Here is a 16854-nt window from a genome sequence, read left to right as displayed (position 1 = left end):
AGCTCTCTGAAATCCAAGGTTAACCCTTCTCACTGAGAAATTACAGGTTGCCATTAATGCCTAAGAAATCTTCCTATTCTTTACCCTACAATCTTGAGAACTGAGACTGTAATTTTCATTTCTCCCTTGGTGAATTCATTTTCACCTTAGTTGCTAAAACTTTCTGATCTAGTCCTTCTCTAAGAGTGGAACATTTAAAAGCTGCCAGAAGAAAATGGTCCAGATATAAGGAATATTACATAAAGAATAATAAAGAAAAAAATGAGTACTTCTATTTCATACCTGTTTCATCATCCCTAAGTTTTGTTTTATGGAGCTAATTGGCTATTGATAATATGCGCATTTAATAGGAGAAGGTACTAGAGCTAGGAATAGAAAAGTAATTCTCCAAAATCACATTGTTTGCATGTAGAAAGGGGAGGACTTGAACCTAGATTTTTCAGATGCCAAATCCTTTGCTCTTTTCCTAATACCATCTTTCTTCTTTTCTATTATTTATAACTGACCCTTTTCTTCTATGTCAATATGATCCCTGTGGAACATTCTTCCTTACTCTCAGACTTCTTTCCAAACACCCAAATTCTGTGCGTATCAAAGCCTACTCAGAACTAGGACAACTTTTCCTGATCATCCGTCCCCTTCCTGCCATCAGCACTGTGTGTCCTGTGTTCAGTTTCCTCAGAATCTTATAGAATGAAAGGTCAATCTGTCATTTCAATTACTTCAATGTGTTTATAGCTACTATTAGCAGGGAATAGAATGTATTTGTCAAACCATTATGAAATAATTCTTTTCTCCAAAATGGCCTCACCAGGGGACAGATCTTCAAACCTCAGTGTGCATAACAATCACTTAAAAGACTTGGTAAAACACTAACTGCTGGGTTCTACACTCCCCATTTCTCCTTCAGTAGATCTGGGAAGGAGCCAAAGAATTTACATCATTAACAAATTATCTGGGAATGGTAATACTGGTGGGACCTGGAACACTTCTTTGAAAATCACTAATGTAATGGTACTTCTCAATCTCCTCTGCATAACCATACCAGAAAGGAAAATGGCTCAGAGTTTGATAAAATGGTGGCCATCTTGTATATTTCTCTTCAGGTGGTATGTGGGAACCTGAACAAAAGGATATTCCTTAGTTCATAGATGCATGGCATGTCTGAGATGGAAGGGACCTAATGATCTCTCAGCCCAATCTTCTCATTTTATAGATGAGTAAACAGAGGGGAAGATAGAAGCAGCTCTGTTACTAGAATCCAGGTACCCCTATGTGCTCCTCTGTGAACTGATGAATGTGTTAACCTGCAAGCCCTTCCTGTCACTGTATTTTTCATCCTTCCCTTCTCCCTTCTCCCCATGGGCTCCTATTCCCACCCCAAATAGTCAGGCTGAGTGGGGGCTTTTATCTATTTTGTTCCATCATCAGCTACTGTCATGCTTAATCTGTGTATTTTTAATGGGGAAAGAAAAAAAAAAAAACTACCTTACAAATTGGAAGTTTAAAATTCTTCCCATTTGGCTTTTCTTAATTAAATGTATAATTCATGAGCCACTTAAGTTGAAACCATTGAATTTTTAAAATATTTTCTCCACCATCTATGACATTTATCTGTTATTAATGATTGTGATGCATTTTCCCTATGATGATTCAGCAGTAACATTAGAACTGAATGATAATTGGTCTTTCCTGAAGCATTGCCTGTAGTTTCACATTGACACCATCCTCTACAATTTTAATGTTATTAGGAATGGCAGATCTGCAGTAAGCAACTGAAGACTCTATCTGCTGCTCTCTCAAGCATACAACAAATCCTATTTTCCCTAGAGCATGATTGTGTTTTGACATCTTTTATAGCCCTATATCTTGCACTGTAATATTTAAAGTACAGACACAAGAGATATATGCAATTGTACCCATTATATCGGACATAATTTTTATTACAGGGGAAGTATCCCACATGAAAGAGACCAGTTGTGATAAACACTGACAATGAGAACTTCTATTGGCTCCGTAAAACAGGCCTCAAAATGGGTAGCATGTTTCTAGAAGTAGAAAATAAATGAGAAGAATAAAGAATCTGAAGCGTAGTGCTCAGATTTAGTGGATAAATCTCCCCTTTGGAATATTCTGGAATGAGTGTACTTTACTGCAAACCTTGTGCAGAGCTCTAGGGTTAAATGTGACTGCCTGCCGGGTGGTAAATCATGGTTATGCTAGCTCAGTGGCAAAGACCTAATCCAAGAAAAATAATTCCTTTTCTGGAATTGAAGTCATTGATATTGGTGTTGAGCAAGTTTATGATGTAACCCAGAACACTGCCCTGACACCTTTACAACCACTCCGATTTCTGTTCCCATTTGTTCCACAATTACTGCTTAACCACCTAGATTTTATTAGATCCCTTTTGATTTACACATCTCCTGTTCAGAATCATGGAGATAGCTGCATTTGTGGCCTACAAACAACAACTAAGGAAAGGCCCTCTGAGTTCCTGCTATTGCTAGCTTACAAAGAACTCTAGGGCTGCATGCGTACCAGTACTTCCTACCTGGAGAAGGAATGAAAACACAGGCAGCTTCTGAATGAACTTCTAAGAAACCTCCAGTTTTAAGGAAGGCTGGGTAAGCCATGGGAGGCAATTACAGAAGGACTACACTTCCTTTGTTCCTCTCAATTCCCATCCTCTACAGGTGAGCTAGATATAAAGAATGTTAAGTGAGGGGTCATTCCAGTGGTTCTCAACCAAGGATGATTTTGCCTGAGAGGGGATATTTGGCAATGTCTGGAGATGTTTTCCTTCTCCCTATTGGGAGAGGGGGTGCTATTATATCAAATGGGCACAGGCCAGGGATGTTGCTAAACATTTTGGCAACACAGAGGACAAACCCCATAACAAAGAATTACCTCACTGTAAATTGTCAAGAGTGTTGATGTTGAGAAAACCTGGGCTATGCAAATGGAAATAGATGTAACATGAGAATTCTATTTGACGTGCTAGCAAGCAAGGGAAAACATTTTTACCGGGAAAGAATAAGATTGTGAAAGTAGAAGAGGAAACGTGGAGCCCAGGACCTAGGAAAATGAACTATGGGACTCTGGTCAGCTACATGATCTTTCTGGTTCTAATACAGTACACTTATATTAGATAAATCAATTTACGTCTCTAGGTGGTCTTTACATATTCTCTAATACAGATACACTTGCTGTTTCCATTTATACTTGATTTAGCAATTATTTTCTGTTGTGGGCCAGATTATGCCAGAACAAATTAGATAGCAGAATAAATGAAGTGGTATTTAAACCCAAGATATGTCTTCTTGGTCAAGTTAACACTAACTTCTTTAACACAATTACTTTATAGAGTGGAGAAATTTTCTTTGACAGCGTTAAGGCACATAAGATGCTGAACTGAGAGTCCAGCATATAGGAAGCATTTGTTACCTTATCCAATCATGTGGCATTAAATACTATTTATATGGTGATTTAAAAAAAAGAGAGAGAGAGAGAAAGAGAGAGAGAGACAATGGTCTCCAAAAAGAGTCACTCTCCTAAGTGCCATGTCCACCAACCAAAACTTAACACCAAACACAATTCTACTTTCAACCTCTCTCAGAAATGTGACCCTTAACCAGTTAATTTGGAATTACTTGGTTAGCAGGTCTCCTTCTATCAGGTGAGCAACCTACCTGACAGACCCTACCCATCCTCCAGACTAAGGTGACCTTGCCTGAAACAATCTATTCTTTGCTGGAACAACTTCCTTATCTTGCCTTTTTCTGCCTATAAAAGTCTTTAATTTTGAACCTCTTCAGGATTCCTTTCCACTTTTTTAAAGATTTTATTTATTTGTCAGAGAGAGAGAGCACACACAAGCAGGGGGAGGGACAGGCAGAGGGAGAAGCAGGCTCCCTGTTAAGCAAGAAGCCAAATGTGGGACTTGATCCCAGGACCTTGGGATTATGACCTGAGCAGAAGGCAGACTCTTAACCAACTGAGCCACCCAGGCATCCCATGGGTTCCTTTCCATTTGTAAGATGATATGCTGCCCGATTCATCAATCATTGAATAAAGCCAATTAGACCTTTAAACTTATTCAGTTAAATTTTGTATTTTTAATAATGGTAACTACCAATATTAGTTCTCCAAACCAGAACTTTCCCCCAGATATATAAATCTAGTTGCCTACGCAAAATTTTCATTGTTCTATCTAACAGATATCTGAACATTAAAATGTCCCAAAACAAATTCCTGATTTCCTCCATTCCAAAACCTGCTCTCCTGTTATTGGTATCAACCCAATAAATGGCACCGCTTTCTTCCACTTGCTCAACCTAAAACCACTTCTCTCTTTCTCTTTACACTCTACATCTAATCTTTCAGGAAATCATCTCAGCTATACGTTCTAACTATATACTGAAGATGGTTACTTGTTCACCTGTCTGCTTCTATCATCCTGCTTCAAGCCACATTACTTCTCCCCTGAGTCATTATAATCACCTTTAACTCCTTATATTATTGCCCCTTTATGGTCTACTTAGAATAAACTTTTTAAACTGGAACTCAAAGAAGGCACATCAGTCTTTTGCTCACTACCACACAATGCATTCTAATCTCACTCCCACTAAAAATCAGAGGCTCCATAATATCTTTTAGGTAGTGCTTACAACCTCATCTATGCTCCTGTTTGCTCACCTTTCTTTATCCACACTGGTTTCATTGCTTTTCTTCCAACGTGCCTGACACAGCCCTACTGCCAAGACCTTTGCACATGCTGTTCCCTCTGTGCAAACTGCCTTTGCTCAATGTCTCACTCTCATTCCTTTAGTTCTCTCCTCAAATGCCAACAACACTTTCTTTGGCCTCAGAATATACAATGGCAACACCCACTATTTCTTACCCCATTTAGTTTACTCCCTAGCTTTTATTACCATCTGCCACATTTTTATATTGTTTATTTTAAGATTCATGAAGGTAAAGACTTTGTCACATTGCTCTCTACTATATCCTTAAAATTCACTAAAAGGAGTGGCATTTAGTATGTACACAATAAATATTTGTTGAGTAGATATATAGTACAAGTTCAGTAATGATGGTTGTTACTATTATACCAATAGACAACTGTTCTGCTATCTGCCTTTTACATATTGAAGCAACCTCAAAGTACACACACTGCTGATCTGAACAAGAACAACAAAAACTAATTGGCGGGGCACCTGGGTGGCTCAGTGAGTTAAACCCTCTGCCTTCGGCTCAGGTCATGATCTCAGGGTCCTGGGATCGAGCCCCACAGGGAAGCAGGGAGGCTGCTTCCCTTCCTCTCTCTCTGCCTGCCTCTCTGTCTACTTGTAATCTCTGTCAAATAAATAAATAAAATCTTAAAAAAACATTATTGGAAAGAAGGGCATATGAAATTTAGCACTTTTTCTCAATGTAACTTTCCTCTTTATTCTTTAACACAATTTGGAGTTTTTGCTGGAATGATTTTCCATTTCTGTTGAATTGTCAATGTTTTTATTGATGGAAATACAAATGCTGGGCTCAAACAACAGTGCTATCTTCCTACCACAGACATAGACATCCAAACTACTGGCATAAATTCAATTGTTCTACCAACCTAAGAGTTATATCTTTGAAGACAATGGAATATTTCCTCTATAACAAATTGTTTAAACCTATGATTTTTATGAGCCCTGGATTGAGAGTTTTATATCCAGACAATAAAGGGAAAGAATCTGCTTTACTTTAGATATGGTGAAACTATTATTTCACAGTGAAGGTGATCTTACTTATTTTAGACAACATGTATCATTTCTTCACTCTGCCATTTTTAAAGAAAATTTCATGTGAAGCTTGGCTAACTCACTGCACCCATGAAAATCTATTGACAACTTATTTTCATATGGAACCTAGAGCCTTGGCTTCAAGAGTTTCATGTCCATTAGAAAAATTAACAGTCTGAAATTTTGCTTTCAGTGCTGTTGCAAATGACTCATGCAGAATCTCTGTTACCAGTGACCAGTGCTCTTAATCAAAGCTCATCCTGGAGGTGAGTGAAAACCCATGGTAGAAAGACCTCTCTGCATGGCAGTTCCAAGTCTACCTCCAGGCTCAGTGACCCTCCCCCAAATGAATAAATAAAATAAATAGTGTATTGCCTCTTACTGTCACATAAACCCGGATGTAGAGAAGAGAGCTTAGAATCGTCCAGAGACCTAGCAGAGGAAAAGAAGACTTTACTTAGCGGACTACCAAATTTTACCTTTGCCAAGCACCAAGAGGCTAACTAGGAGACTTGTATTTTTCTGACATGGGTATCCAAATTAAGGATAATAACTATAATAGACAATAGAAGGGATTGCTGGAGATTGTGTGGAGATGAGATAAGTCATAGACTACTGTTAAGAGACTTTAGGAGAAAGGAAAGTGATGTCTAATAGGGAAAAAAGGGTTTCAATCAGATGTGCATTGTAGCACTCTCTGTGTTCTCCAGACAAAACTTCAGTAAAACTTATATTTCTCTGTAATATTTTAGAATTATATTCTTAGGAAGATGGAAACAAGGACTTAATCTGGCTTTACTGGCATTCAGTCACATTCATGGGGTTTATCTCTAGTTAAGCAATAGGATTAAGGAAACAAATATCCGTTTCTCCTCAGAGTATAGGGAATAGTTCTGGTTTTAGGTCCAAATATCACATTTATAAGAGATAAAGCAGAATGTGCCAGTTTTGTGTTCTGGAATTATTGCCTGGGTTTCTTTTCTTTTTCACTATGAGTACTTTCCTCTAGAATAAACTTTATCTGTAAATCCTCTCTTTCTAGAAGGATAGCAAATTTGTGGTTACTTTAAAAATTAGGTAGGAAACATCCATGAGAAATCTATTCTGGATTCAGATCTCCTTTGGTCTCTTCAGAAAAAAAAATAATAAAGGACATCCATAAAACAGCACCTGTTCAGTTTGGCTTATGTTGATTACTCTATTTCACTGAGTTGTCACTAATCATTTCTATGGGAAATCCATCTACACACGTTTTTCTTTTGTTTTGTTCCTGGAGCTATTATCCCCACGCCCCTGGGTAAATTTATAGGATTCAATGTAGTTGATCATTTTTCTTACTCTCCCATAGTTCTTGTTTTTTGATTTTTGGTTTTTGTTTTATAAAACACACTAAAATGTATATGATAGGCCTGCCTTGTTAAGAAGTGTTTTCCATTTTTTTTTTTTTTGTGATGATACTAGAGAGAAAATATAAAGAACTCACAATGTTCTGATAATATCAAGTTTAATATAATTTCTCCCTTGCCCTAGCTAAAGACATTTGAACTATCAGAGGGAATTGATGTGAGGGATATTCTTTGCTGCTGGCTCTGAAGATGGAGGGAGACATATGGTAAGAAATGTGGGCATCCACTAGACGATGACAGTGGCCCTTGACATCTGGGCAGCAAGGAATAGGGGACCTTAATACTACAATATCAAGGAGCCAAATTTAGCCAACAACTTGAGAGAGCTTGGAAGTGGATTCTTCCTTAGACTTCCCAGAAGAGAATGCCACCTGGTCATGACTTTGATTTTATCCTTGTAAGAGTCTGAGTAGAGAGACCAATCACATCATCCTTTGGCTTCTGATATATAGACCTGTGTGTTAATAAATGGGTGTTGCTTGAAGCTACTAAGTTTAAGGTAGATTGTTATATACTAAAGAAATATATAGATAGATACACATACATATATTCACACACAAATACATATGCATATATACATACGTGTGTGTGTGTGTGTATACATATATGCACTAATCCAGAAAAAAAATCACAAAGACAGAAATGTCTATGTGTAAATTTGGCTCACTTTAAACCAGCTGTCCACTAATCCAGTTTGAAGGTTATCCAACCAATATGTTTCTCTGCATTCTTGAAGTCTTTCTTGGCACAATTCACTTTCACAGGAAGGTGAGAATGGAAAAGGAAGAATAAGGAATTGTTTTAAATGAGCCAGTTAAAAACACTCATAGAACTCTTAGCAAACCCAGGAGGTGTAAGAGTGTTTAAATTGATAAACAATCTGAGGTTTAACCACTAACTACAGAGCTTTCTCTACAAAGGTATTTTTTTTTTTTTTTAAGTCAGAAATTCCTGCTTTGGAATCTTGCCTTCATTTACTAACTGAAAACTGATCTACTTAGTTTATCTGAGTCTTGGTTTCCTCATTTTAAATTTATTGTCCTTAATTATTGGAATACTGGGAAGGAGAAAATAAATGGAAACTCTAATAGGGCTTGCTCATGATAATAATTCAATAACTGGTAGCCATTGTCACTATTATTAATACTTTCTCCTTCTAACTAATTGATGACTATTTGTATAACTGAGTCAAATGGCGTCTGTCAATATTCCCCATAGTTTTGATCTGGGACAGCTATAAGGAACAGAAGAACAATATTTCAGTATTTCTGCCCTTGTGGAGATGAGGAAGTCCATGACACATCCTAGAGCTCTCTGGATAAAAATTCTGTAATACCTGGATATACCCAAATACCTAAAAATAGTTGGATGAAGTCAATATTGACAAATACCCTTGGGATCCTGCTAAAACATTCCATATGATATAATCAAATGTGGCATCAGACAAGTTTGTCATAACTTGCATGCAACAGGCATTAGTTATTCAACTAAAAAGATCTTAACTGAAGGCAGTGTTTGTCTATCTGTGACTTAACTTCATGGCATAAGCAGAGGTACACCGTTATAAGGGGTACATGCTCTAAATAATCAACTTATACTTTAACAGTGGTAGGTAACAAGGTAACAAGGAAAGCTTCTACTTGGCTGCCTTTTTAATTTTTATTATTTTTTCTAAAGATTTTATTTATTTTAGAGGCATAGAAAGCAGGGGAGAAACAAGAGGCAGAGGGAGAGGGACAAGCCGACTGCCCTGAGCTCAAAGCCCAACTTGGGAGTGGATCATGACCTGAGCTGAAACCAAGACTTGGATGCTAAACCTACCAAGCCACCCAGGTGCCCCATTGGCTGCCTTTTTAAAATATGTGACTTTCATTTACAAATATTTGACATTTCTGCTTCCTTTATTTAGATTAAACAAAGGTGAAAACAATCTTCAATCCTGTCAAGATTCTTTGACCAAAGTCAGCATAAAATGACACAGACAGACAGCACAAACAGACATGGCTTTGTCTATCTTGTCATCTTAAGTTACAGTACTAAAAGCTAATTTCCCTATGGTTAAAAAATAAGCACCATCAATTTTTTTTCAATGCTCTGGAATAATATTTTATCTCAGCATTAAAAATAGTGTAACTCTCACCTAATATTTCAGGCGAGCATAATGCTATACTACTCTAATATTACTGAATAAAGTGTTGTTACCTTCTAATGAGTTTCCTTTTCTTTTGTATCAGCAGTTCAGGAGATTGTGTAAAAATGAAAATAATGGAAAAGTGCTTCCAAGTTTTTAAAAGATTGTTTAATATAGGGATATAATTGTTTCTGTTTTATTTTTAAAAATTTGTTATATTTGCTTTCAAAATCCTCCCATTGCAGAGTGGAAATATTAAGTATAAAAGGCTGCTCTAAGGAGCCAGACTGCCGGGATTTGAAGCTTGGCTCCGCTGCCTATCAGCTGTGTTATCTTGGACTGGTTACTTAACCTCTGTCTACCTTATTGTTCTCATTTGTAAAACAATAATCATAGTTTGTCTTTCATGAAGCTGCTGTGAGAAACTGAAAAGTTAGTACATACAAAGTATTCAAATCTCTACTTCGTAAGTACTTGCTGTTATTAAGGTAACTGTCATACAATCAGTATGATATTGAATTGAACCAAATGAAATGACTCCATGGATATTGTGATATTGCCTCTTCCAGATTCATTGTTGCTTGAGAATCTACCAAATTTTATCAAATCATTTGGAATTTGACAAAATGCAACCCCGAGGGAATCAGTAGGTGGTTTAGGTCCCTGGCAACAGGTTAATTCCCAAGTCAATCCAGATTCTTACAAACCAGAGACTGTCATTGACTGCATGATTTTACCATTGCTAGGAGATACTCTGATTTTGTGCCATCCAAAATTTGCTTCTAACTAATGGAGTAGCTCTCCTCTTCCAATAGTTAAAGTGAGGGTGCCAAGAGGAATGCTGGAATTTGCTTTTCCATGGAGGTCATTAATAACAACGAAATAACAATCTCAGCTTTCTTTTCTGAATAAATACGAGCCATTACACTGATTGGTTTACATTCACTAGCTCACTTAATATTCACGAAAGCACTACAGTGCAGATATCAGTGTCTCAATTCTACAGATGAGGAAACTGAGCCTAAAGCGCTTAAACAAATTGTCTCTTGTTATACAGGGTGACAAGCATCAGAATGCAGCAGCAGTCAATTTCACTTTGTACCCTGGCGCTTATGCTGGGTGCCAGGCTGCAACTCCTTAAGGCCATGCTTAAACAAAAATTTCTTTTAAAAACATTTAGATTATACTGTTTAGATACAGGAGGATGAACATGAAGAGCCTTCACGGTCTTTTTGACTTGTTAAAGAGCTACCATTGACTTCAAGACATGATGTGCCTTCTTTACTCCTCCAGTGACCACATTGATGGTGTGACCCAAACTATTCCCCACCATACCTCCAAAGTGTGGTGGTGGACCACAGAGAAGCACCACACCTTGACCTTCTCGGACGGACACTGCACTTCTGGTTTTGGTTTCAAAGTCTTCAATATCTTGGAAAACAAACAAAACAGCTTTAGAATTATCTTGCAGTAAATAACATTTTAAAGTAGAATTTTGAACTTATTTTTATTCTTAACAGTAAGGGACACTCATACTTGACTGACCAGAAGATTTAGTTGATGGTCAATTTATATACACTGATTATTATCTCTAAAACTCTTGTTTCTTCTTTTCTCCTTTCTTTTTCATATAGTTAAATGGAGCATGTGATGAAGACATTTATTAACATTACCTACTATCTATTTGCTTTTATTCTCCCTGGCAGTTTGTAGCCTAGCGGGAAATCTTTAAAACTCAGCACATACTTACTTTCCTTGCCCAGGGAAGGTGTGATTTAAAAAACAAAATAAAATAAAACAAAACAAAAAGTATGCAGCAAGTTTGCGGCAGTCCTCTAGCCCTCTTGATTAATGGTTGGTATTTGATGTGCAGATGGAGTCTGAGAATTTAGGATGGAATGGTGTGAGGTAGAGAGTTCTATGTGATTGAACTGTTGAGAGAGGTCTATTTTTAAATGTTCTCATTCTACTCCTTCACAAAGAAGCTTCATGATCTTGTTTAGAATGCTGTAATGTCCTACAACATCAAAGAAGAATAGAAATACACTGTTAGCAGAAAGCTAACTAGTTACATTGTTAAACCATCCACATGAAGTACAAATCCTTCCACATTCCTGGACTCCTCATTCAGTCTCCAGGAACAGGTAGTTTTTGACTTTCCTGAACTTAGTTTTTTGACCTGTAAAATCCCATTATACTCTCATTTACTCTTTTAACACATTTGTTTTGAACCCCTACTAAAAATATAGGAAGTGTACTAAGGAGAGAAGACATATTAGTAAATAAACCAGGCATGTACCTTGCCTTTATTGTGCTTATTATTAAATAGGAAAACTAGAAGACAATTTAAAAAATAAGTGAACAAATGTACCTTTACAAATTGTAATAATTATTGTGGGGTGAAGACTGCTATTGTCTATAAAAATGTGTTCTCCCTTCTTCCATAAGAGTAGATTTATAGAACAAATACAGTTTTCTAAGCATAGGATACATGTCTCAGACATCCTTACAATTAATGTGGCAAGCAGAAACAAGTGAAACTTCCATATATGATGTGTGAAAGGAAATCTCCACAGATTTATGTTCTCCACCCATCCCCCCAGCACCCAGATTGCCAATGACATAAAAGATCTTCTTGATCTGGATACTTGAGTGGCTGCATGGAGTACAACTCCACCTATCTGGAACATCCACTCTGGATCATTAGAGTAGAGACAAGTCAAGTCCTATCTTGTTTGAGGCATTTATTTTGGGGTCTCTGTGTTATAGCAGTTTAACCTTTTAACGCCACTGACATAACTTGTGAGTGAAAAGAATAGAACGCAGATTTATTGGATGAGAAAGAGACAGCCATGCAATGGTGATATGGAACAGGGAACATATTCCTTGTGAATAAACAAAAACCAAAAACCAGGTTTCAAAACCTAGAGGTAGAAAATAACAGGGAAATGCCACAATACTGAAAGGAAGCACTGTTCATTGGCACATAGTGGACAAGGGTCAATGAGAAATTGCAATAATCAACATTTGGGGCTATTGTATTACATTAGGATTATATTAAAAGTATAAAGGGAATGACTAGAAACAAGTGAATAATAAATCAGTGCAGAAGTTGAGTAATATCTGTAATATCCATAGAATGGAAGGCTATCAATGATTAGAAAGAATGTGTTAGATATAAAGGACTGACTAGGAAAGCTCTTAGAGAGTTTAAACTTTTAAGTTTAAAAAGTGCTAAATATTGCTATGTCATTATCCCATTGTGAAAGAAAAAAAGTAAAAACCTAAATATGACCATTTCCTTTAACTGGTATAGGTAAAATAATAGAATATATATTTTTAATATTCACCTTGATTGTCTCAAGGGAGTGAATGGGACATATGGAAGTAGAGATTATTAAATCTTTACCTACACCTCTCTATCTTTAAAAAAATATAAAGATTACAATTTGTGTAATTTTTTGCTCGTTTTAACAACTTTATTTGAGTATAATTGCAATAAATTATTGGTGTGATTTAGAGAAATTGAAGACTTATATTTTGTATATATTATGTGTGTCTTATCCATGAATTACTTAAATGACAATGCCATGTATGCTATATAACATATGAGCACTGAAATCAGAGGAGAAGCAAGGTCCAGATTTATAAGAATAGAATTCATCAGTATATATATAGTATTCAAAGCCATAGGAATGGATGTAATCCCCATGGGATGACTCTAAAATTTTTGGCGTGAGCAATTTGACAGTTGTCTAGAATCAAACTTTAAAAATCTCCAATGTTTAGAAGTGGAGTAGAGGATTAGGAAGGAAGGAAAGGGAAGGAGGAAAGAAGAGAGTAGGACAGAGAGAAGAAGCAGAAGAAGGAAGAAAGCAGGGTCTACAGCATGGGATAAGATGTGGACAGAAAAATGTCATATTAGGCAACATGAAGGTCACTTGTAATCTTGACAAGAGAAGTTTAAGTGAAATTATGGAGAAAGGCCAAAGTGAATTGAGGGATAAATAGTAGATAAGAACATGGGGATCACAAGTGTGCAAACTTTTTAGAGTTGACTATGAATGGGAGGTGAGATTTTGAGAATAGGGAAGAATTTAGAGGGCAGGTGTGCTCTACTGATGTAAAAATCAGGTAAAGAAAGAGATGAGAATTCTAAGACACACATTATGGTAAAGTTCTTGAAAAGTCAGAAAGGTGGCAATCAGAACCCCTATGAAAGTGCTGACCTTTGTAAGGAAGGCAGAATTAAGACAAAAGATAAATTATTGATACAGGATAGACTGTACAATGATCTGCTGGTTAGATGAGAAAGATTTTCCCGGTGGTTTCAAATTTCTCAATGAAATGGATGGCAGTGTTGGGTAAATCACTGAGGAAGGGAAAAGATGCAATAAATATACCTATTTATCAGGGTTGTTATGGGGATTAAATAAAATAATGAATCAAAGTGTCTAACCTACAGCGTGCTATAGAAGAAGTAATTAGTATGTGGTAATTATTATGATAACAACACACCAAATGATTAGGTCATGCTGCTGTATTTTCCTCTGACTGATACAGAGTTCAGATACATGAATTTGCAAAAAATGGTTAAATAGCATATTTTGGTTCCCATAAAAGTTTTTGTGCATGGATGTTTCCATTTGAAGCATGCATGCTGTTTACCTATGTTATTTACCAAATGAGTATTCTTTCTTATAGAATTGCTCTCCATCCATGAAAAGTTCAATGAACTAGAGGTATTAAATCTGATACATAAATTTAGTAACTCTTATATGTACTCTACTTTTAATAATACAAATATTTGGCCAAAATAAACTCTACTTATCCCCAGCTACACCCCCTTTTCTTCCTCCAGCTGTTTTGCTTAGTCATTAGCTTTACACTAATTCAGGACCTGGAATGCCTTATCTGTTTCCTAAAGATTTTTAATCAAATACATGTCCTTTCTTCTTTGGCCATGGAAAATACTAAATCAACCTACATATGTTTGGTACTGTTGATGTGAACTATTGCCTTGACTTGGGAGTCCTTTGTGACTTGGGTTTGCATAATTTTAAATGTGACTCAATAAGAATCAAGGTAACAAACTCTTTATAAAACCAAAAATCAATATATTGTATTCATTGTCTCTCTTTCTATTAGTAATAACAGGTGAGGATTTAAAAATGTTTTTCCTACTATCATTATTGAAAGGTCCCATCAAATTGTCATTACTTTTTAATGGTCACAAAAACAAAAACTGTCACAAAGGAGTAATGAGAAATTGAATGATTCTATGAAATTAACAAGCTTTGGATTGAATTTTCTCAGTGTCACATTGTCAGTGTGCCATATTCCCAGTAACATCAATCATGTTCTCAGTGTTAATCAGAAGCCATTATAACACACTGTTGATAAGACCACTGATATCTTAATATATTCTGTGTTCATTTCCATTTATAATAGGATCTGCTGGCAACATAATTTCTTCCTGCCTTTTACGATTACAATAGGGTATTTAATAATTTCCATATATCTCTCAAAAGTCATACAAGTCCTGTTAGCTATCAGAACACGGCCATTCCAAACTGGTACTAGTTCACAGGTTTTAATTAATAATTCAGATTTTAAAACTGTTTAATAGCCACAGATGACAGACAAGATATAATTCTGCCTTATTTAAACTAAGTGCCATCTCACATGAATACACTTTGATCAAGATCTGTTTTATGTATCCAACTTCTACCTCAAGTACCTTTTTGCTAGCCAGAGACATGATATAATTCAGGTATTTTGAGGCAAGGCTGACTGAATTAGGTAGCCATTTGAGCATTCAATGCGATTTTCTTTGCTCTGTAACACCTTTCAAGACTCTAGATTTATTCTTCTATGAGGAGAGGCTAAAAAGAACTACCAGTTCCTATTTTTGTCTTATCCATTTTTGCTTAAGGGAAAACAGCTTAGTGTGAGATCATTCCCTGAGATGGTCTCAAATTCTGTATTATTTGGAGAAACTCCCATAAGCTACAAAGGTGACCTGCCCAGCCCGTCCTTGTGCTCAAGGTATAAGTCCTGCAGAGCAGGTTGTTGTGAAAGACCCCGATTGTTGCGGTTGCTCTCATTAAGCCATTCTGATGACCGTGGCTTATCGGATCCTGTGGTTTTATTGCTGGTTTTGGAGGAAGCATTTGGCAGGAATGTAAGCAAAAATGCAGTCACAAACAAGGCTCTGTTCCAAAGGCCAGCAGGAAGTGCCTGAGAATGGCCCATAAAATAAGCTTTAAAGGATTACAGGGCCATATGCTCTCTCCTGGAGCAACCAAGGTGCAGAGGAGGGACAAGGGCCACCAAAATGTACTTAAAATTAAGTCCAAGCAAGTATTGCAGTGTCTCATTGTAAGGAGAATACATCTTTGCAGCTGCCATGTGTAGGAATGAATCTCAGCCTAATTAAAGTGAGAAAACTGTATTATTTGCTGCCAAGGCCTGAGGATCACAATCAGAGGATGTGCTTGGCAGCACCAGTCCCTGACACAGAAGGAGGCCAGGGGTCTGCCAACTCTCAAACTTGGAGGGAGGCTGTGGGTACTGGGGGTTCATTGACCCAGACCAGGAAAATGTGCATGCTTCATGCAGTATATACTACAGTTGAGTTGTTCGAAATCTGAATAATAATATTAACTGGATTTTTATTCACTTGCTCTGCATTATATTATTGTAATATTTTAAATCTTTATTTTTCTTTCTATATAACTATATAGTTATAGTTTTCATTCTTCCTATATAACTCTACTTTATAGCTTTTCATCTATATAACTATTACGTTCCAGACACTCAGTGAAGTAGTTTCATTGAATTCTCATGATGACCCTGGAATGCAGGTACCACTATCACAGTCACTTAACAAGGAAGGAAACAGGTTTATAAAGGATCAGCACCAGACCAGCGGCCACACAGTTTCTATATATCAGGACAGAACCGAAGAGGAGGTAGTCTGATTCCAGAGCTCACACTCCCAAATGTGATACTCTTCTGCTTTCCAAAGGTTAACTGGGGTGTTGCTGCCATACATAAGATATAAAACAGGCATAAACTGCCGCTCCATGTTCAAACAAACAAATGAACAAACAAATAAAAACAAAAGCTTAGTGCCTTTCCAAATTCCTGCAAATTCCTGGACTGGGGAAGGAAATGCTGTATTTTCAGGTTTAGAAAGTTTCATTTCTGATGTTCTCACTTTTCAGAATCCTTGTTGTGTCCTTTCCAGGTGTGTTTCCTAATTTATCTCCACCTTCGTGTCCCTGCAAACAGGGAATTTGCTCCTTATCTTGATCTACATACAGAGATAGACACCAATCTCCACCTCGGTCCCCCCACTCTGCGCTTACAGGGAGCACCACCACGGCCATATTTGTGCCTCTGCTAATCTTATGGATTGAATAAGATGCAATCCAAACACCTTGAAATCAAATATTGGATATTTAGTTCTTAAAAGCCTATAGCTCTCCCCTCTGTTGGTTATGTCTGCTTTCTCTCTTCTACAAAC

At 36.9% G+C, this 16854-nt stretch overlaps 1 protein-coding gene across 1 annotated transcript in view; it reads right to left on the bottom strand.

Annotated features, from left to right (window-relative positions):
- LOC132011506 (contactin-6-like) overlaps positions 1-16854 on the bottom strand; it is a 302333-nt gene that overhangs the window by 113775 nt on the left and 171704 nt on the right. Inside the window, 1 exon segment of the mRNA XM_059390186.1 lies at positions 10659-10754. Coding sequence (XP_059246169.1) covers positions 10659-10754 — 96 coding nt within the window.

This window comes from Mustela nigripes, chromosome 2, assembly GCF_022355385.1.
Source record: "Mustela nigripes isolate SB6536 chromosome 2, MUSNIG.SB6536, whole genome shotgun sequence".
In the NCBI taxonomy this organism is placed as follows: Eukaryota; Metazoa; Chordata; class Mammalia; order Carnivora; family Mustelidae; genus Mustela; species Mustela nigripes.
Note: the sequence above shows the minus strand (reverse complement) of the source record. Positions and strands in the feature narration are given on the sequence as shown.